General features: G+C 45.9%; 1 protein-coding gene across 1 annotated transcript in view; it reads left to right on the forward strand.

The window, feature by feature from the left end:
* fam20cb (FAM20C golgi associated secretory pathway kinase b) overlaps positions 1-22,105 on the forward strand; it is a gene marked incomplete at its 5' end in the record, with an annotated part of 43,117 nt that extends 21,012 nt beyond the window's left edge. Inside the window, 5 exons of the mRNA XM_084322829.1 lie at positions 10,657-10,766; positions 12,486-12,567; positions 16,637-16,696; positions 18,249-18,399; positions 19,806-22,105. Coding sequence (XP_084178955.1) covers positions 10,657-10,766; positions 12,486-12,567; positions 16,637-16,696; positions 18,249-18,399; positions 19,806-19,928 — 526 coding nt within the window. The 3' untranslated portion in view covers positions 19,929-22,105. The remainder of the gene's footprint in view (positions 1-10,656; positions 10,767-12,485; positions 12,568-16,636; positions 16,697-18,248; positions 18,400-19,805) is intronic.

The raw sequence follows: 22,105 nt of genomic DNA on the forward strand, positions 1-22,105 counted from the left end.
AACCGAAGCAACTCGCGCCCATCTCTAGTGTTGTGTTAGACACTAATGACACAAGCAGCCGCACACAAACATGAACCCTAGTGAAGCTACAGTACTCCTTTTTTTTTTATCCACTTTTTCTCCTTATTTTCTATTTTTCTCCCGTCCCAATTTCGCCTCGCCAATTCTCCCTTCAATTCTCCCCTCGAACGTTGCTAGACTATGCCTCCCACTGGTCGGCTGCAGTGAGGACAGAAGCCTTGCATCACGTGTCCCCTCCGGTACACGAGGAGGCAGCCTGTCACATCTTTTCACCTGAACAGCGCGATCTCTCAGTGGCGAGGAGTAACGCGTGGGAGGCTCACGCTGCCCCCGCTACTTCCTGATTCTGCTGTACAGGCGCACCAACCGACCTGTAGGAGTCGCTGTCCACAACGTCCGATCCCCCACCCACCGGCTTTCCCACCCTCTACCACTGCCAATTGTGGTAGTATGAACGACCGGCCAAGCGGGTAGCAACGCCGAGAGCTGGGCTCGATACCAGCATCTCCTGCATTAGTGGCGAGCGCCTTGCCACTCGGCCGCCTAAGCTACAGTACTCCTGTGTTGTTGTTGTTGTTTTGCACGTACGCCAATTGCTACACGACTAAGGTACCCATGTACATGTCAAAATACTTCCCAAAGGTCAGTGAACACCACGAGCACAACACCAATTTCTATCGTAATACTATAGTGAGTCACTGTGGAAACTAGGCCTGTCCCCCCGACGAAGGATTTGTATTATAGTGTATAAATCCCTACGATATCCCACCAAAGAAATACTATTTCTGTGGTAAATCTCTCTATTATATAGTGTGTGTATGAAAAAGAAACACAGGGATATTCTAGGTTTTAGAGCAGTGGTCCCCAAACTCTGGCCCGCGGGCCCGATCCAGCCCGCCTCCACATTTGGCCCGGCCCCCTAGACCCTAGAGCCCCAGAGCTTAAAAAAAAGATTTCTTTTTTTAAGATGGCAGCATCCCCATTGGCTGTGCTGAATGTTTGTTAGTGTTTGATATTTGTTGTTGGTTTTTAGTATACTTTTAAACACCCATTTTTAGTAAGTAGTAGTTTTCATTTGATCCTATAATTTTTTTAGACTGGTAGTATGTTCCTCAATCCCAAGGCCATTACATACATATGGCCTTTGTCCCATCATACATGTCCACTGCCATCTCTGAGGTGCGATAACCTTTGAGTGTGTCCTGCACTGTGCTTTTAAATAGTACAGAGCTAGAGCTAGGTGGTCTGTAGGTACTGTATATTTATTTCGTAAATAGTGTTGTTTATTTCATTAATAGTGTTTGTAACTGAGGGGTACAATTCCCTGACTGTATTGTTAGATATGATATTTAATACCACTACCTCATGTACTTTAACTTCTGGCCACCCAGTACAAGATATAAGTATGATGAACACTTTCCCACCTGATGAAACGAATCCACACAAATGTACCAAATCGAAGGTTTAATACAGCAAAGGGTGTATACAACGATCACTTAATTACATTTATGATTTGAAATATGGAATATGCACTTTTATGGCAAATGAGTATTCGTAGGTAAATCAACATTGAATGTCCAATCTCTGGTTGCGCAGGGAGTAAGTATACAACCTGGAATATTTAGGAAACGATAGCGATGGTACTTAAATGATTATAGCTGGATACACTAAGGGGGGGGGGGGTGTCCCGCTGGTTGTAAGACAGTAGGAGGGGGGGGTTAGAGAAGCCGCTGGCGGTATCCCATCTGGCCGACGGTGTCTTGGGAGAATCCAAAGTCCTGGACACGGTGCCCACAGAACCTCGGGCCGCAGACGAATACAGCTGGACCCTCTGTGGAACGGTATCTGCCGGTCCACAACGGAGAGACGTGAGGCGACCTCACGTGTAGAGCGCCGTCTCACCTGGAGTCCTCTCCGGGGGGTAATTCCAACACTCCGCAGTGTTGGCCTTTATCCATGGAATAATCAAAGCACACAAAGCATAATCCAAGCCGTGGAAGGCTCGCCGTCGTCCGGGTAGAATAATCCAATATACAGGTCCAGTCGCTCTTGGCCCGGAGCTCCTCGGATGCAATCACCACTAGGGGTCTGACCAGCCTGGTTAAGCGTCCAGATAACGTCAGGAACGATGGGGGTACTGATAACTGTAGAACTCTAAACGAACGATGCACCATACATAAATAGACTATTATTAGCTTAATAGAATACGTCCAACTCGACGGTATGGTGCCAAACTATGACCATTCAACTATTAATCTACACGATATCTCAATGCCTATTCTGGGCCAAGTAGGCCTTACTACACCGCACGTGCGTCGTGGGGAGGCTTTTGCGTCTGTCACTCTGTTGGAGGGTAAAGAACTGGACTAAAAGAAAGTTCTACTTTACTGGCGCCATATATATATGCGCTATGAACAAATAGTACCATTCGTATTTCGCCCGACATATTACTGCGCGGAACCGGGGGTTGCCTCGACATGTTAGGCGGCACGATTGAACTTGGACCTAGGGGTATGGCAACCTGGCGCCAGGTTCTCGTCCAATGGTAGAATGAAACTATTATGGGCTGTTTAGTAGAAACGGGGATATTCAATGCATATTGTACAAGGAATATACAGGGGATATCAAACGATATACAAATACAATTAAATATATATATATAAATAAATATACATATTCGGTTTAATCTGATCCTTCACAACAGCCGCCCCCTAATTAGTCCCACCTAATTAGCTAAGCAGAGACAGATTAACCGCACTGTCTACCACTCAAGGTCCGCTGTAAGGGTCAGTCAACTCACAAAGTCATAGGGTCATGGTCATCATCGATAGTATCTGGGAGTCGGGGCAGTTCTATTAGCCTCGCCACGGGACGTGTGTAAGTGCGCCCTTGGACGAGTACTTCAGCTGCTCGGACCTTGCCATCGGCACCGGTGATCACTTTGCTTACGCGGCCAGCCGGCCACATAGCTCTGGGTAGCGACTGGTCAATAATCATGACGACTGTTCCTTCTGTCAAATTGTCTCTCTCTTTTACCCACTTCTGGCGGGTCTGTAGAGACGGTAGGTAGTGAAGTAGGAAGCTGCTCCAAAACTTGTCAGCTAGTACTTGGCTGTACCTCCACATTCTTCGGCCGTTCGCTTCTTCAGGCCTGTACATTGTCTGGGGTAGCGCGGGGTCCAGCCGCCCCATTAGGAGTGTGTTGGGGGTGACTGGGTCGACATCTGCTACATCACTGGAGACGTAACCGAGGGGCTTTGAGTTCAATACTCCCTCGATCTCCGTGAGGACTGTCATTAGGACTTCCTCTGCCACAGTCTGGGCTCCGAGTACGGCGTACAGGGCTGTCTTTATAGAACGTACTTCTCGTTCCCAGGTTCCACCGAAGTGGGGTGCGTTCGGGGGATTAAACTGGAAGTCAATCTGGGCTGGAGCGAGGTGGGTCTTAAGTTCTGGGCCCATAGCTTGGAAGACTCTCTCTGCTCCCGCGTGGTGTACATCCTCGTCGTATTTCTTTATGATCAGCTCTGTGACCTTGTGTCGGCTGTTCAAGACGATCGGGTGCTTAATGTCATCTGGTAGATCGGGGGCTCTCCGCAGGCGACCACCCACTCTGATGAGATTATGTGCGTCACTCTCTGGTGCCAGGTGAATCAGTCTGCTGTCTGATGGGATGGGGTTTCCTCCCTGTAGACAGTCTAGCTCATCGGGGAACGAGTCTCTCTGGGCTCGTTGTAGTAGAAGAAGTTCTGCTTCTTCGTAGTCAGCTGCTGACATGTCAGTGGTGGACTGAATCTCTGGGTGGTGCCGCAGGAATGTTCTTTGTTGCGCACTCTCTAGGGTAATGCAGTCATCTATGTTGGGGTCTGTGGAGGCGACAGTGCTCAGTCCACAGAACATAGGCTTCTTGTTCTCAGCCTCCTCGTTACTTGCTTCCCTCGGGGTGGGCGTAGGCCAATCTCCTTCCGGGAGCTTGAGGAATGCTGGTCCGTCACTGTAGATGTTGCGACGGGTTAGGTCATCCAGAGACATTCCCCGGGTGATGACGTCAGCTGGGTTGTGTTTGGTGTCCACATACCGCCAGCTTGCTTCTTCTGTTAAGTCTTGAATCTCGTGACTCTGACTCCCACGAAGACTTTGTATCTGCATGAATCAGACTTAATCCATGTGAGTACTGTCGTGGAATCTGACCACAAGATTGTTCTATGCACCGGAATGGTGAGTTCACGTTGGATTAACGTGGCTAGATGCGCTCCTGCGAGGGCTGCGCAGAGCTCTAGACGTGGGATAGATTGTTGCTTACGGGGGGCTATTCTTGAGCGGGCCAGTATGAAAGCAGTGTGTATCTTTCCTCCCATCTCTTGGGCACGCAAATAGGCAACCGATCCGTAGGCTACTTCGGAGGCGTCGCTGAAGACGTGTAGCTCAATCTCGCATGTCTCTGGCCTCACTGTGGATGGGAAGTAGCTGCGGCGTATATTGACACCTGGGAGTGAGCGGAGTTCCGTCTCCCACTCTCTCCATGTTGAGGCAAGGTGTGCGGGTATTGGGTCGTCCCAGCCCTGGTCCTTGTCCCATAGTGCTCGTACAATCATCTTTGCCCTGGTGGTGTAAGGTAGAATACATCCCAACGGGTCATATTGTCTGGCGAGTGTTCTGTACACACTCCGTCTGGTGGTCGGTATCGCCGCCGACCTTCCTTGCTCTGGAGCCAAGGGTTTGTGTCTATAGTGGAGCGAGTCTGTTTTGAAGCGCCAGACTAATCCTAGTGTCATTTCTTGGGCTTCTCCTGGGATTGTCGCCATCCAGGTCTCGCTGCTGGCAGCCTTGTCCGCGGAGGAGAGGCTGCGCAATACTTGCGGGTCGCTGCTGGCCCACTGCCTGAGATCAAAGCCGCCTTTGATTAGGGAGGCGCGTAACTTGATTAGGAGAGCCTCGGCTTCTTCTTGAGTCGAGACGCTTTGTAAACAGTTGTCCACGTAGAAACTGTTCTTCACACTGTGTTGGACCTCTTCATCTGCTGCTGGGTCCTCTGTGACGTGTTTCTGTAGTGCAAATGTAGCACAGCACGGGCTGCATGTGGTTCCGAAGGGGAGTACTTCCCACTGGTAGATGGATGGGTTCTCATCTCCGATCTTCTCTCTCCATAGGAACCGTAGCAGAGGCTTGTCCTCCTCTACTAGTCTCACCTGCAAGAACATCCCTTTGATATCCCCGCTTATAGCCACCTTGTCCTGGCGGAAGCGCAGTAGCACGCCTAGTAGGGAGGGGCCGAGTGTGGGGCCGGGCAAGAGCTCTTTATTCAGATTTTGGGATCCGATCTGGTAGCTGCAGTTAAACACAATGCGATCCTTGCCGTTGTGATGGACCTTGTGATGCGGCACGTACCATGATTCGGTCGTCTGATCGGCCTCTTTAATGTCAATCTTTGTTACGTGTCCCGCTGTGATTAGCTTCTCAATCTCAGCTCGGTACACACTCTCTTGAGCGGGGTCTTTGGCTAGGCGACGCTCTGTGTTCAGTAGATAGCGCTCCGTGGCGTCTTTCTTTGCGTGAAAGGTGGGCATTCCCTCTCGCCTCAGGAGTGGAGTTGCGTATCTCATCACTCCGCCGACTGTGACTCTCTTTGTCCCCTGCTCGAGTAGGTTGATGGCGTAAATGTCTTCTTTAGAGCGAATGTCTTTCTTTTCGTTCTTAAAGGGCATTGTCTCTAGGGTCCATAGCCTCTCGACATGCTGCAGGAGAGTGGTGTCTTCTTCTGTCGTTCTGGAGTGGAAGCAGCTAGTGGCTGCTGTTCGGTTGAGAGGTTTAGCGAGGGGGCCTTGTAATGTCCATCCTAGGCGGGTCTCGACTGCTGCAGGACAGCCTCGGGGGCCTGTATGGACCCGGTCAATCGGGACTATGAGTTCTGCATGGTCGGAGCCTATCAACAGGGTCGGGGTAGCGCCGTCTATGAGCGGGATAGGTAATTGGCGCAGGTGCACATATTTATCCATCAACTTGGTGACAGGGTAGGTGTACTGCGATAGTCCTATTTCTTGGCTGGTGAAAGCATTTGTGATCTTGTACCGTCGCTCTGGCTGCCCGTTGGCTGCGATAGTGAAGGAGACATTCTCGCCCTTTATCGTCTTTAAATCTCTTCTTATTGTCCGAATCGTCATTTCGTTCTTGCTCCCCCGCAGTCCCAGCTGGGTCGCAGCGGAGGCGAGCAGAAGGGTCTTCTCTGACCCGTCATCAAGGACGGCGTAAGTGTCCATGACTTTATCTTGGTAGCTCAATGTCACACGGACTACCTTTAGGAGCACTTGAGCTCCGTTGCTGCTGGCGGGGTCAATGTACATGACACTTGCCTTGGTGCCGCTCCGTGGTGCAGGTATAGGCCGTCTTCCGTTACTATCGTGTAGTATATCTAGATGGGCTCCATCGCACCGGCTGCACATTTTCTTTAGGCGGCATTCGGCTGCCATGTGGGGCCGCGCACATCGATAACAGCGCCGGTTGGACTTTATCCATTGACTCACTTCTTCTGCATTCATCTTTGTGAATGAGTCGCATTGTGACAGCCAGTGTTCTTTCTCACAGTAGGGACACGCTATCTTCCACTTCTCTTTTCTCGAGGGGGTGCTGTGACTCTTACTGCTCGGTACTGACTCTGATTGGTGCATGACAGTCACCGATCTTCTTCCATCATTTATTCTCCTGGGTCCCTCTCTGGAGCTTGGCGTGCTCCGCCCGAAGGTGTCCAGTCGTAAGCTGCTGACCTCTCTCGCCAGGAAGTCGGCCAGATCAAGGAGGGATGGCTCGGGGCCGTCGGGATCTCGGTAGTCCCTCTGCCGCCTAAAGCGCTCCTGTCTTGCGGGTGGCAGCTTCTCCAAAATCCTCTCAACGTTAGAGTTGGCGTATAGCTCATGCATGCCCTTCTCCCGTTGAGCTCCCAGCATCCCCACCAGGGACTGCACTTTGATTGACAGGTCGTCTAGTGAGCGATTGTCTGTGGCTGGGGGTAGGCGGTCAATATGCCTTATCTCCTGGATTACGTAATCCCATATACGTCCATATCTCTGATCCAGCGCTGCAAGGGCCGCTGTGTATGGGGTCGAGGAGGTAGCATAGGCTAGCGCTATATTATGCGCTCGCGGTACTTTCAGGTGCTTCAGTAATATTGCATATTTGTGGCGTTCATCGGCGACATCCACCATCATTGTCTCTAGGCACATCCGGAGCTCCGTGTACTGTGCTCGACTCTCATAGGCGAAGTCTGGGAATGACGGCGTGGCGTTGTATGACGCCGTGGATGGCTGATACATCGGCGAGCGTTGGGGGAGAGACCTCCTGGGCGAGTCCCCTCTTGCGCCTCGCTGTGGGCTGGTACTGGCAGGGTACCATGGCCCGCTGGTCCAGGTACTGTTCCTCGGGGCTGGTCTTGCGTCGTGCTCACCCGTAAATAGAGTCGGGGGTCTGTAGCGCAGCGCCGCGGGGGTATAGCCTGGACTGTATGGGACCTCCTGGTCCGGTGGAGTACTGTGCTGTCGTCGGGCTTGGTTCTCCTCTTCTCCCTCTTCTTCCTCTATCAGATCTTCCAGATCCTGTAATCGTTTATTTAGCTTCTCCGCAGTGTATGCCGCTCCTTCCTTGTAGCTGGGTCTCGCTTGGACCGGTATGGGAAGGGGGTCTGCGGGGGGTCTAGACTCGGTCTGTTGGTCAAGTTCAGGGTCGCTTGCTCGTTGTGGTGACGCTGCTCTTGACTGTTGTCTCGACGAGTTCCTTGAGCCCCTGGCGGAGGGAGAGGGAGTTGTCCTTTTGATCAGCTGCTCTATTAGTTGCGCTTGTAATCTGTCGCGTTCTGCGTCTCTTTGGGCACCGGCAGCGGCGCGCTGGGCGTCGGCCCGGTCTCTTGCCATATTCTCTTCCATCTGGAAGCGTCTCATCTCCAGATGTGTGCGTTGTTCTTCGCTCCGTTGCTGCGCTTGGCGTCGGTCGCGTTCGGTAGAGGCTGTCAGGCTGACGAGGAACGCCTGTTGTAGTATCCTCTCCGCTTCGCTGGGGGGAGGCGGTTGTGGAGGTGAGCCGCTCCTGCGTGAGCCGCTCCTGGGGGTACTCGTTGGGGAGTCCTGGAGCTCTAGTTCCTCGGCGCTCTCCTCCTCTTCTTCCGTGCAGAGTTCTCTCTCTGTAGGGTTGTCTTCCTCCCGGGGGTGGTCGGGGACTACTTCTTGAGTAGTGGCGGGGGGTAAAGGCATGTCAATTCCCTCCTGGTCCCCACCGTGGGCTTGGTCAGTTACATTAGGACCTACTAGGGCCTCTGTGGTCGGGGAAACCTGTTCGTTAAGGTCAGACATAATTTTACTTTCTACTTTTACCGCGTTTACCGTTTGTCGAAGGCTAGGTAGTTGACTGACAGTGTAAGCCTCTAAGTACTGAGGTGTCTGTCGTCTGCGCCGCGGGCGTTCTAGGTTAGGAGGATCGTTTCGTGGAGTGTTCATCATAGGCCATTTCGATATTAATAACACTATATTAATATTACACTAGTTACCCTCCGGCTCGAAGGACCAATTGTAACTGAGGGGTACAATTCCCTGACTGTATTGTTAGATATGATATTTAATACCACTACCTCATGTACTTTAACTTCTGGCCACCCAGTACAAGATATAAGTATGATGAACACTTTCCCACCTGATGAAACGAATCCACACAAATGTACCAAATCGAAGGTTTAATACAGCAAAGGGTGTATACAACGATCACTTAATTACATTTATGATTTGAAATATGGAATATGCACTTTTATGGCAAATGAGTATTCGTAGGTAAATCAACATTGAATGTCCAATCTCTGGTTGCGCAGGGAGTAAGTATACAACCTGGAATATTTAGGAAACGATAGCGATGGTACTTAAATGATTATAGCTGGATACACTAAGGGGGGGGGGGGTGTCCCGCTGGTTGTAAGACAGTAGGAGGGGGGGGTTAGAGAAGCCGCTGGCGGTATCCCATCTGGCCGACGGTGTCTTGGGAGAATCCAAAGTCCTGGACACGGTGCCCACAGAACCTCGGGCCGCAGACGAATACAGCTGGACCCTCTGTGGAACGGTATCTGCCGGTCCACAACGGAGAGACGTGAGGCGACCTCACGTGTAGAGCGCCGTCTCACCTGGAGTCCTCTCCGGGGGGTAATTCCAACACTCCGCAGTGTTGGCCTTTATCCATGGAATAATCAAAGCACACAAAGCATAATCCAAGCCGTGGAAGGCTCGCCGTCGTCCGGGTAGAATAATCCAATATACAGGTCCAGTCGCTCTTGGCCCGGAGCTCCTCGGATGCAATCACCACTAGGGGTCTGACCAGCCTGGTTAAGCGTCCAGATAACGTCAGGAACGATGGGGGTACTGATAACTGTAGAACTCTAAACGAACGATGCACCATACATAAATAGACTATTATTAGCTTAATAGAATACGTCCAACTCGACGGTATGGTGCCAAACTATGACCATTCAACTATTAATCTACACGATATCTCAATGCCTATTCTGGGCCAAGTAGGCCTTACTACACTGCACGTGCGTCGTGGGGAGGCTTTTGCGTCTGTCACTCTGTTGGAGGGTAAAGAACTGGACTAAAAGAAAGTTCTACTTTACTGGCGCCATATATATATGCGCTATGAACAAATAGTACCATTCGTATTTCGCCCGACATATTACTGCGCGGAACCGGGGGTTGCCTCGACATGTTAGGCGGCACGATTGAACTTGGACCTAGGGGTATGGCAACCTGGCGCCAGGTTCTCGTCCAATGGTAGAATGAAACTATTATGGGCTGTTTAGTAGAAACGGGGATATTCAATGCATATTGTACAAGGAATATACAGGGGATATCAAACGATATACAAATACAATTAAATATATATATATAAATAAATATACATATTCGGTTTAATCTGATCCTTCACAACAGTGTTATTATTATTTATTTCCTGACTCTTTTTTTTTCCTGTGAAGATCCCGGAAAGGGTTATTATTAATATTTGGTTATGTGTGGCTTTCTGGAAAACAATAAATGTTTTTACGTTTAGGGACCCCTGCGATCGTCACACTTTTTCTGTTACAAACTGACGCCTGAACACTTAAGGTAACTAACTTGCGTTCAGCGTTTCTCTGATTGGCCAGGTCATTTCTGGTCATGTGACATGTACGCCCAATCGCGGGACGCGACACGCCCCGCGGCATACGCAATCCCCCCTGTTTTAACATCGACGGTTAGCTCAACTCGTTCCTCAGCTTGCTGTCGAGCCTGCGGTCAGGTTGGTGACAAGTTCTAATCACTTACATTTTTTTTTTTTTTTTTACGTTTAATTAATTAGCGTCTGTCTTTCTTTCGCCGTTTAGGTTAAGTTTAGGCATTCTTTCGGAGTTGGTTAAGGTTAGAGTTTGTCTCTTTCTTTCGCTGGAGCAGCAGCCTATTTCCGCTCTGCCACGGTCACATGAATCCAATCAGAGAAAAGCTGAACGCAAGTAAGTTACCTTAAGTGTTCACGCACCCCGGCCCCCACCAGAGAAGGGAACAGTTATGTGGCCCTCACAGGAGACAGTGTGGGGAGCCCTGTTTCAGAGGATGTGTTGTTCTGCTGTGTGTCCAGGTGGGAGGTGGACCCCGACTACTGCGAGGAGGTGAAGCAGACGGCGCCCTACGACAGCGGGACGCGGTTGCTGGACATCATGGACATGACCATCTTCGACTTCCTCATGGGTGAGACCGCGCGGCTAACATGTAATAATAATGGCTAAGGGTTTTCTTAGTTTTAACAGTATAATAATAATAATAATAATAATAATAATAATAATAATAATAATAATAATAATAATAATAATAATAATAATAATAATAATAATAATAATAATAATCTTTATTTATATAGCACCTTTCATACATCGAATGCAGCTCAAAGTGCTTAACAGAGCAAAAGAAATTAAAACACAAAATTTGACATTAAAGCTAAAAAAGTAAAGAAAAGAAAAGCAGGAGTTTAAAACCACAAAAGAACAAATTGCAAAACATGATTAAGAAAATAGCTAAAAAGCATAAATGACAACAGGGATTTTAGCCGGTACAAATTACAATGTGATATGACGTGTGTCATATATGTTATGATGAATTGAAAATGGGGGACCCTGATGTAAACAAGACGAAAGTCTTTCTCTGGTCTGCATCCCCTTAACAATTGTGTGTATTGAGCTGTACTGTATTGTACCCATTCTGCAATCTGTTAAATAAAGTTTTCAATCAATCAATCAATCAATCAAAACGTGTTTTTCTACGTCTTCATCTTATAATACATCTTGTAATTCATCTTGGAACACTACTGCAAGGAACAATCTTTTTATTAACTTGAAAATATACAGTATATATGTATGATTTTTACAATATGTATTATATATCGTGGATGGCGGTATTAGTAAACATCCATACCTTTGCATGGATCCAGGAAGATATGTCTTTATATTCGGTATACACTGTAGATTATATTACATTAGATTAGATTAAAATGTATTGTCATTATTAGGGCTGTCCCCGACTAAGGATTTGGATGGTCGACTATGATTGGCCAAAATTTGCTGTTAGTCGACTATTGGTCGAGTATAATATTAATTATTATTATTTTTTATTATCATTCCATTTGGGCTTAATGTCTGAAGGAGTTGACTGAAGGCTCCTTGTCCTCTGCAAAAGCATGCAATTGGTCCACTGATGGATACATCTTGATATTTGTCTAGTCTAGTGTGTTCATTAGACGGGTGAAATCCTCTTTCAGTGCCTCTGTGCCTGTTTTCATAGGCAGTTAGCCTCTGGTATGCGTGCCATTAGTGTTAGCCACGCTTCTAGGCCTCTTTTCTTTTGGAAAGTGATATAAAAAAAAAATTATAAAAAATATATATATATTTATTCGACTAAGCGGTTGGCTAGTCGACTACGGCTCCTTTCGACCGATTAGTCGACTAATCGACTAATAGGGGTCAGCCGTAGTCATTATACAGCACAGGTACAGTACAACGAAAAGTGCAAATGTAACAGTAACGTGCAGTAGTAATATACAATGTACAGGCGATTAAACTGGGTATAAAATATATAATTAGTACTACTGAGTAATAGTGCTAATCAGATGTATGTACAGAGTTGTAGTATTAATGTACTGTGATACGGGTATAAAGACACTATGGTAGTAAGTGCTACCTCCCTGCCCTAGTACCTGACACACAGGAACACACAAAAACACATAGGTGCATATACTGTACGTGTACATGCTGCATGTAAGCACACACACACATGTATGAATGCATACACACACACACACACACACGCACACACGCACGCACGCACACACACTCACACACACACACGACACACACACACACACACACACACACACACAGGCACTCTAACTCTCTGTTTATGTGTCACTCACCACAGGAAATATGGATCGTCACCATTATGAGACATTTGAAAAGTTTGGCAACGAGACCTTCATCATCCACCTGGACAATGGTAGAGGGTGAGTCACCGCTTAACCCTCTCACTGCCACACTACAGAGTAACCCTTTCACTGCCACACTACAGAGTAACCCTTTCACTACCACACTACAGAGTAACCCTTTCACTGCCACACTACAGAGTAACCCTTTCACTGCCACACTACAGAGTAACCCTTTCACTACCACACTACAGAGTAACCCTTTCACTGCCACACTACAGAGTAACCCTTTCACTACCACACTACAGAGGGTTAACCCTTTCACTACCACACTACAGAGGGTTAACCCTTTCACTACCACACTACAGAGTAACCCTTTCACTGCCACACTACAGAGTAACCCTTTCACTGCCACACTACAGAGTAACCCTTTCACTAACACACTACAGAGGGTTAACCCTTTCACTACCACACTACAGAGTAACCCTTTCACTACCACACTACAGAGTAACCCTTTCACTACCACACTACAGAGTAACCCTTTCACTACCACACTACAGAGGGTTAACCCTCTCACTACCACACTACAGAGTAACCCTTTCACTAACACACTACAGAGTAACCCTTTCACTACCACACTACAGAGTAACCCTTTCACTACCACACTACAGAGTAACCCTTTCACTACCACACTACAGAGGGTTAACACTCTCACTACCACACTACAGTAACCCTTTCACTACCACACTACAGAGTAACCCTTTCACTGCCACACTACAGAGTAACCCTTTCACTACCACACTACAGAGTAACCCTTTCACTACCACACTACAGAGGGGTAACCCTTTCACTGCCACACTACAGAGTAACCCTTTCACTACCACACTACAGAGTAACCCTTTCACTGCCACACTACAGAGTAACCCTTTCACTACCACACTACAGAGGGTTAACCCTTTCACTACCACACTACAGAGTAACCCTTTCACTACCACACTACAGAGTAACCCTTTCACTACCACACTACAGAGTAACCCTTTCACTACCACACTACAGAGTAACCCTTTCACTACCACACTACAGAGGGTTAACCCTTTCACTACCACACTACAGAGTAACCCTTTCACTACCACGCTACAGAGGGTTAACCCTTTCACTACCACACTACAGAGGGTTAACCCTTTCACTACCACACTAGAGGGTTAACCCTTTCACTACCACACTACAGAGTAACCCTTTCACTAACACACTACAGAGGGTTAACCCTTTCACTACCACACTACAGAGTAACCCTTTCACTACCACACTACAGAGTAACCCTTTCACTACCACACTACAGAGTAACCCTTTCACTACCACACTACAGAGGGTTAACCCTCTCACTACCACACTACAGAGTAACCCTTTCACTAACACACTACAGAGTAACCCTTTCACTACCACACTACAGAGTAACCCTTTCACTACCACACTACAGAGTAACCCTTTCACTACCACACTACAGAGGGTTAACACTCTCACTACCACACTACAGTAACCCTTTCACTACCACACTACAGAGTAACCCTTTCACTGCCACACTACAGAGTAACCCTTTCACTACCACACTACAGAGTAACCCTTTCACTACCACACTACAGAGGGGTAACCCTTTCACTGCCACACTACAGAGTAACCCTTTCACTACCACACTACAGAGTAACCCTTTCACTGCCACACTACAGAGTAACCCTTTCACTACCACACTACAGAGGGTTAACCCTTTCACTACCACACTACAGAGTAACCCTTTCACTACCACACTACAGAGTAACCCTTTCACTACCACACTACAGAGTAACCCTTTCACTACCACACTACAGAGTAACCCTTTCACTACCACACTACAGAGGGTTAACCCTTTCACTACCACACTACAGAGTAACCCTTTCACTACCACGCTACAGAGGGTTAACCCTTTCACTACCACACTACAGAGGGTTAACCCTTTCACTACCACACTAGAGGGTTAACCCTTTCACTACCACACTACAGAGGGTTAACCCTTTCACTACCACACTACAGAAGGTTAACCCTTTCACTGCCACACTACAGAGGGTTAACCCTTTCACTACCACACCACAGAGTAACCCTTTCACTACCACACTACAGAGTAACCCTTTCACTACCACACTACAGAGGGTTAACCCTTTCACTACCACACTACAGAGGGTTAACCCTTTCACTACCACACTACAGAAGGTTAACCCTTTCACTACCACAATACAGAGTAACCCTTTCACTACCACACTACAGAGGGTTAACCCTTTCACTAACACACTACAGATAACCCTTTCACTACCACACTACAGAGTAACCCTTTCACTACCACACTACAGAGGGTTAACCCTTTCACTACCACACTACAGATAACCCTTTCACTACCACACTACAGAGGGTTAACCCTTTCACTACCACACTACAGAGAGTTAACCCTTTCACTACCACACTACAGAGTAACCCTTTCACTACCACACTACAGAGGGTTAACCCTTTCACTACCACACTACAGAAGGTTAACCCTCTCACAACCACACTACATATGGTTAACCCTTTCACTACCACACTACAGGTTAACCCTTTCACTACCACACTACAGAGGGTTAATGCTTTTACTACCACACCACAGAAGGTTAACCTTTTCATTACCACACTACAGAGGGTTAACACTTAGTGAAAGGTTAACCTTCTGTAGTGTGGTAGTGAACGCTCATACACTCAACTCATCACATGAAACCAAACACATGGATTATTTTACTGTCTGCTATGCTGCTGTTATCATCGTACTGTAAGTGGTGTGTCTGGTGTAATAACTATGTTGTTATCATCGTACTGTAAGTGGTGTGTCTGGTGTAATAACTATGTTGTTATCATCGTACTGTAAGTGGTGTGTCTTGTGTAATAACTATGTTGTTATCATCGTACTGTAAGTAGTGTGTCTGGTGTAATAACTATGTTGTTATCATCGTACTGTAAGTGGTGTGTCTGGTGTAATAACTATGTTGTTATCATCGTACTGTAAGTGGTGTGTCTGGTGTAATAACTATGTTGTTATCATCATACTGTAAGTAGTGTGTCTGGTGTAATAACTATGTTGTTATCATCATACTGTAAGTGGTGTCTCTGGTGTAATAACGCTGTTGTTATCATCATACTGTAAGTGGTGTCTCTGGTGTAATAACTATGTTGTTATCATCGTACTGTAAGTGGTGTGTCTGGTGTAATAACTATGTTGTTATCATCGTACTGTAAGTGGTGTGTCTGGTGTAATAACTATGTTGTTATCATCATACTGTAAGTGGTGTGTCTGGTGTAATAACAATGTTGTTATCATCATACTGTAAGTGGTGTGTCTGGTGTAATAACTATGTTGTTATCATCGTACTGTAAGTGGTGTGTCTGGTGTAATAACTATGTTGTTATCATTGTACTGTAAGTGGTGTGTCTGGTGTAATAACAATGTTGTTATCATCATACTGTAAGTGGTGTGTCTGGTGTAATAACTATGTTGTTATCATCGTACTGTAAGTGGTGTGTCTGGTGTAATAACTATGTTGTTATCATTGTACTGTAAGTGGTGTGTCTGGTGTAATAACTATGTTGTTATCATCGTACTGTAAGTGGTGTGTCTGGTGTAATAACTATGTTGTTATCATTGTACTGTAAGTGGTGTGTCTGGTGTAATAACTATGTTGTTATCATCATACTGTAAGTGCTGTGTCTGGTGTAATAACTATGCTATGCTGTTATCATCGTACTGTAAGTGGTGTGTCTGGTGTAATAACTATGCTATGCTGTTATCATCGTACTGTAAGTGGTGTGTCTGGTGTAATAACTATGCTATGCTGTTATCATCGTACTGTAAGTGGTGTGTCTGGTGTCATAACTATGCTATGCTGTTATCATCGTACTGTAAGTGGTGTGTCTGGTGTCATAACTATGCTATGCTGTTATCATCGTACTGTAAGTGGTGTGTCTGGTGTAATAACTATGCAGTTATCATTGTACTGTAAGTGGTGTGTCTGGTGTAATAACTATGCAGTTATCATTGTACTGTAAGTGGTGTGTCTGGTGTAATAACGCTGTTATTAATAATCCTGTTCCCTTCCAGGTTTGGGAAGCACTCCCACGACGAGCTCTCCATCCTGGTGCCTTTAAGTCAGTGTTGCAGGTAGGTCAGTGTTATCATACCCCACGTTCCTACAGGTGGTGACCAGCAGGTGGGGCTGTGGGGTTGTTTTGGGAACATGAATGAATGAATGAAAACTTTATTTAACAGATTGCAGAATGGGTACAATACAGTACGGCTCAATACGAGTAGGGTATATCTGCAGTGCCGCAACCCCCGGCTTGTACTGTGTGTGACTGTGCGTCGGGGCTCGTACTGTGTGTTGTTGGGCGGGGCTTCCCGTAAAACCCGGAAGTAGTCAGTTTGTGCTGTTTATTTTTAACCCTAACCCTAACCCTAACCCTAACCCTAACCTTAACCCTAACCCGCAACACGGAACACAAAAATGCAAATGCTGTCGAGTCCTCACTGCTTGTAAAAATAAACAGCACAAACTGACTACTTCTGGGTTTTACGGGAAACAACACACAGTACAAGCCCTCACACACAGTACAAGCCCGGGTTGCGGCACTGCAGATATATGCTATTGCTCAATACACACAATTAGGGGTGTAATGATTCGACCTCACAACGATTCGATTCGATTGCGATTCTTCAGGCAACGATTCAATGCATCATGAAATCTCTTCATTTGACCACGATTCGATTCGATTCGATACATTTTCGATACATTTTATCAGTTAATTCCCCAAAAAATTTTGAATACACAAATGTGGCTTGGGGAACTGATTCACTCAGCATGAATGGACTATAGGTCAATAAAAACAATACACACACAAAAAAAACATTAAAAACATTTTTATTTCAATTAATTTAGATTATAATCGATTAGATTAATCAATGCATCGTGCAGACCAGAGACAGACGTTGGTCTTGTTTACATCAGGGTCCCCCATTTTCAATTCAACAGGGGGTTCCACTCTGGTACTACTACAGCCGAGGTTAGTAGATAAGAAAAGATAACGCGTTCAAAGCAGCAGCGCCAGTTTAAGAGTGTCAAAATGTTCAGAACACCTTCAAGCTGTGAGCGAATGTTTACCTCGATTTCAATGGTATAGAAAACAATAGCTATACATATGACCAAAAGCTCTACATTTCTCATTGGAGTGAATGGAGCCTGTCAGTACAGTTTCTGCGTCAAATGTATATACTCTCTTTTTTTAGACTCTTTTTGTATCACAAACAGTACTGTATTTGTAAATCTGGTACGTCATAAATGTATAGATGTAGCAGTACTGTCTATCTGTATGTCGTGTGTGTCATATATGTTATGATGAATTGAAAATGGGGGACCCTGATGTATTGTAAACAAGACGAAAGTCTTTCTCTGGTCTGCATTTTTGGGTAGGCGGGGTGGGGGGTGGACATTTGCACTTTTTGTGAAAACTTGAAAGTTGATCAAATACTGTGCCACAGTTTACACGCACCATTCTAAGTGGAACTGAATTTGATAGTGTAGCCTACATTCAAAAAGACAACATTACAACATTATGTGTGTGTGTCTTGCTTGATAAATGAGGCCCAGTGGGCGGAGATGCTAGAATAATGCTTACACACACAGTAGCGCTGACTCCACCGGATGTCTTCTCCACAGGGTGAGGAAGTCCACACACCTGCGTCTACAGCTGCTGGCCAAGGAGGATTACCAGCTGTCCTCTCTGATGGCCGAGTCCCTCCTGAGGGACCGCCTCAGCCCCGTCCTCATACAGCCACACCTGCAGGCCATGGACCGCCGACTACGCCAGGTAAACACACTGCAGTGTTGGTGGTCGTCGTCGCTGGTGGGGAAGAAAACCTCATAACTCCAACAAAAAAAAAACTTTTCAGGAGATGAAAAAAAAACGAACACAGATTTGAGGGCGAATAGAGTTACGAGGTTTAGAGACAGATGATCGGTTTTTAATGCTTTCCCAGTGTTTAAACTTTGTAAAACCACACACACATATGGAGGATGATCTACTCCTGAGTTGATTTATAAAAATAATAAAAAAAATGGAGTTACAATGTTTTCTTCCGCCAGCGGCGTTGTGTGTGTGTGTGTGTGTGTGTGTGTGTGTGTGTATGTGTGTGTGTGTGTGTGCGTGTGTGTGTGTGTGTATGTGTGTGTGTGTGTCTGTGTGTACTGACGTTTTGAATGAATTACTGCATGTTTTTATGCCGTTTTTATTTATTGAGTTTTCACAGTTAGCAGTTGAAAATAGGAAATATATTTTATATATATATAACAAAATATAAAGAAAAAAAAACAGATTGAAGTTTTTAATGAATGACTGGCTTTTCCTGTATGAAGAAGAGACAACACGCAGAAACACTGGAATGTCATTAATCTGTCTCGTTCTTTTATCGTTCCACCTTGTGGTGTGTTTGTCTGTGTCTTTTTATTTACCGACATCTTGGAACATCTGGGACAAAATAATCTTCAACGTGACCCGTTGTCAGGGGTGTAAAGTACTTGAGTAATTGTACTTTGTTACAATACTTAAGTACTGTTTTGGGGGGATTTGTACTTTACTCGAGTATTATTAGGTTTGTGTACTTGTACTTTTACTCAATTACATTTCAGAGGGAAAAAAACATACTTTTTACTCCTTACATTTAAAACGCAGACCTACAAAGTACAAAGTACAAATCTCGCAGGTCCAACCATTTTAATTGGTATATTTGTTTCTCTGGCCGAACTAACGTTAACGTTATTAATCCTTAATCCTCCGTTATTATTTAAAAACAGCCAATCAAATCCCCATCAATGGAAAATTAACCCGCCCCATACCCATGCTGATTGGTCCTTGTGCCAGACTAGAAAGTGGGGATCTTTGATTAAACACCTGCTATCAGAATAGTTTTTACTTTCACTTTTTAGTACTTAAGTACATTTAAAAGTAGAAACTTTTGTACTTTGACTCACGTGTGTTTTTAGCCAGATACTCTGACTTTTACTTGATTTTACAATTTTGAGACGGTACCCATACTTTCACTTAAGTATAATTTCTGGGTACTTTTTACACCCCTGCCCGTTGGGGTGTGTGTGTGTGTGCGTGTGTGTGATTTTTAATTCCCCCCCGAACGTTCAATGAAGCACAAATCGAACCTAATCGACTCTAATTCACCCTGAACACGTACTGACTCCCCACTCGTGTCTCACTAACCGCAGGCGCTGAACGTCGTCTCCGACTGCATCGAGAAGGAAGGCTACAGCAACGTGGTGGAGGACGACCTCCAGCGGCTCCCAGGGACCGACCACGCCCACCACACGGCCCCCCGGCGGCGGAGGTAGCTGGCCGGGCGGGCGGCGCGGAGGATGGATGGATGGATGCTGCCGGGGAGGGAGGGGGGGGGGGGCCTGGACAGAAGAAGAACCCAGCGCCTGCTGGACTCAACAACGGGCCCGCCGGTCTTCTTCGTCTTAAAAAACTAGATTGCTGTACCGTTTTAGAAACAGATGAGACCCATCTGCGCTTCACCGCACGTCCGCGTGGAGACACTTTCTAATGAGACGCGCGTCGGAGGCGGGGGGGAACCAACCCCCCACCGCCACAGAGTGAGACAAGAGACATGCTGCTGTCTGGAACCTGAAGACCTGCTGGGTGAGAAGAAGCGGAGACACGTCCGTCCATCAGGCGAGGACTCGAGCTGTACTGATAATCAAGAGGACACTTCTTTTGTTTATGAACGGACCTTTGAAAGACGGCGGGACGGGGGAGAGCGGGTGGGAAGCGAGTAGCTGGACCACGACATCACCATGACCCCTTAACCCCCCCCCCCCCCCCCATCTCCTTAGTGTGTAGGCTACTACTATCACCACAGCTCCACCGAGACCCTCGGCGACCAGCGAACCCCCCCCCCCCCGCAGTGCCGCTGAGGAACCGCGAAAGTCTCGCGAGGAGAGGAGAGACGCTTGTGTGTCTCCGTCTTGTTTTTAGGACACTTTTTTGAATTCAGTGAATTCTGAGGGACTTGTAATTAAGCTCCATCCTCATCTCCACCACCGTCACGCCTGTATAACGTGTTTCTGTGTGTCGTCGTTGTCGCTATCGCCAGTGTTTTGGTTCGACGTGTGTTTTTCTCGGAGGGAGAGAGGAGGTTGAGTTCTTGCTGTCTTCTTAATGAACAAAAAAAAAGAAGCTAAAAATCGTTTTATTGCATTTTTTTTTCTTTTTTTCTTCCGTTGTTGAGATGTTCTTATTGTGTTTTCTTTAGAAAGAGAAAAAAAAAGAGATTTTTGTATTCAAGATGGAAATAATATGTGATTGGAGGAGTGCCGGTTTACTCCTGAATTTGTGAGCTATTTCAAACCCACCAAAACGTCCCTTGTCCCTTGAGAGTGTATTTATAAGATTTCATATTTATTGTTTGAAATTAATAATACGTCGTGAACAATATCGGTTTTGCAGTGACGATTGACAATTACATTCACAGCAACTTACAGATACTTGTCATTCTTTTTATGGACAGAAGAGGGCAGCACTCGCGCGTCTAAAAGTAGTGCACCGGTTACCAGGTGCCGCTGTTCAGTCAAAGTTGACCTTTCTTGGAATTCTCTCCAAATGACATCCTATATGGTCAAGTAATTGTTTAAACCTCTTTAACCTTGGTTTACTGGTAAACCAAAAACAGAATCAGCCCCACTATCATCTTACTCTCATTAATAAACCCCAAGTTCACATGCCCATATCGCATATCATCATCACCACACATATCCATCGGGTAGATTCAAAGGAACACGTAAACAGTTGTAAACCCGTGTGTTTACGACATCGAATCCGTTTTCCAACTGCTGCTTTTTGTTTCCGTTGTCATTTCTGTTCACGTGATGGATTTGAGAAGTTAGAGAAGCCAAAATGTGACACTTATAATAATAGTTTTGTATTATTGTTTTTTCCCTTTTGTAATAATGTACGATGTCCGGATGTCGCTGTTGTGGGGAGAGTATATTTCAGGCTGTACATTTCTTTCCTTCCCAGGCGGTTGACGGCGGCTGAACTGCTGGAGTCGATGTTTCAGTTATTGGCTGAAAAGTTAATATATACAGTAGGAAAATATCTAGTGCCTGTGCAATGATAGAAATACTTGAATGTTTGGAATTCATGGCTGAAAGGGTTAATGGACATTTGGAGATGTAGGTAGGATACAGAGGTACGTGTATGTGTATACTGGTTCCGTCTATTCCATACGTTTAGTTTTTTTGAAATATATATATATATATATAGTTTTTTTGAAATATATATATACACAGAACAAATGGAAACATATATATATATACATGATTCCATTTGTTCTGTGTCAGTACCGTGCGTATGGAAAGGTGGATGGATCTACGGAGAAGCTTAGAGGTCGTATCTCTGCAGTGAAAATGCTTCTTTTTTTTATTTGTTTTTATTACATTCAGTTCATAATTTCTGTCGAGTTTCTTTGCATCGCGGTAAAAAGTGCAATAAAACAAAATGCGCAGAA

This window comes from Notolepis coatsorum (assembly GCF_963971535.1).
Source record: "Notolepis coatsorum genome assembly, chromosome: 10".
Classification (NCBI taxonomy): Eukaryota; Metazoa; Chordata; class Actinopteri; order Aulopiformes; family Paralepididae; genus Notolepis; species Notolepis coatsorum.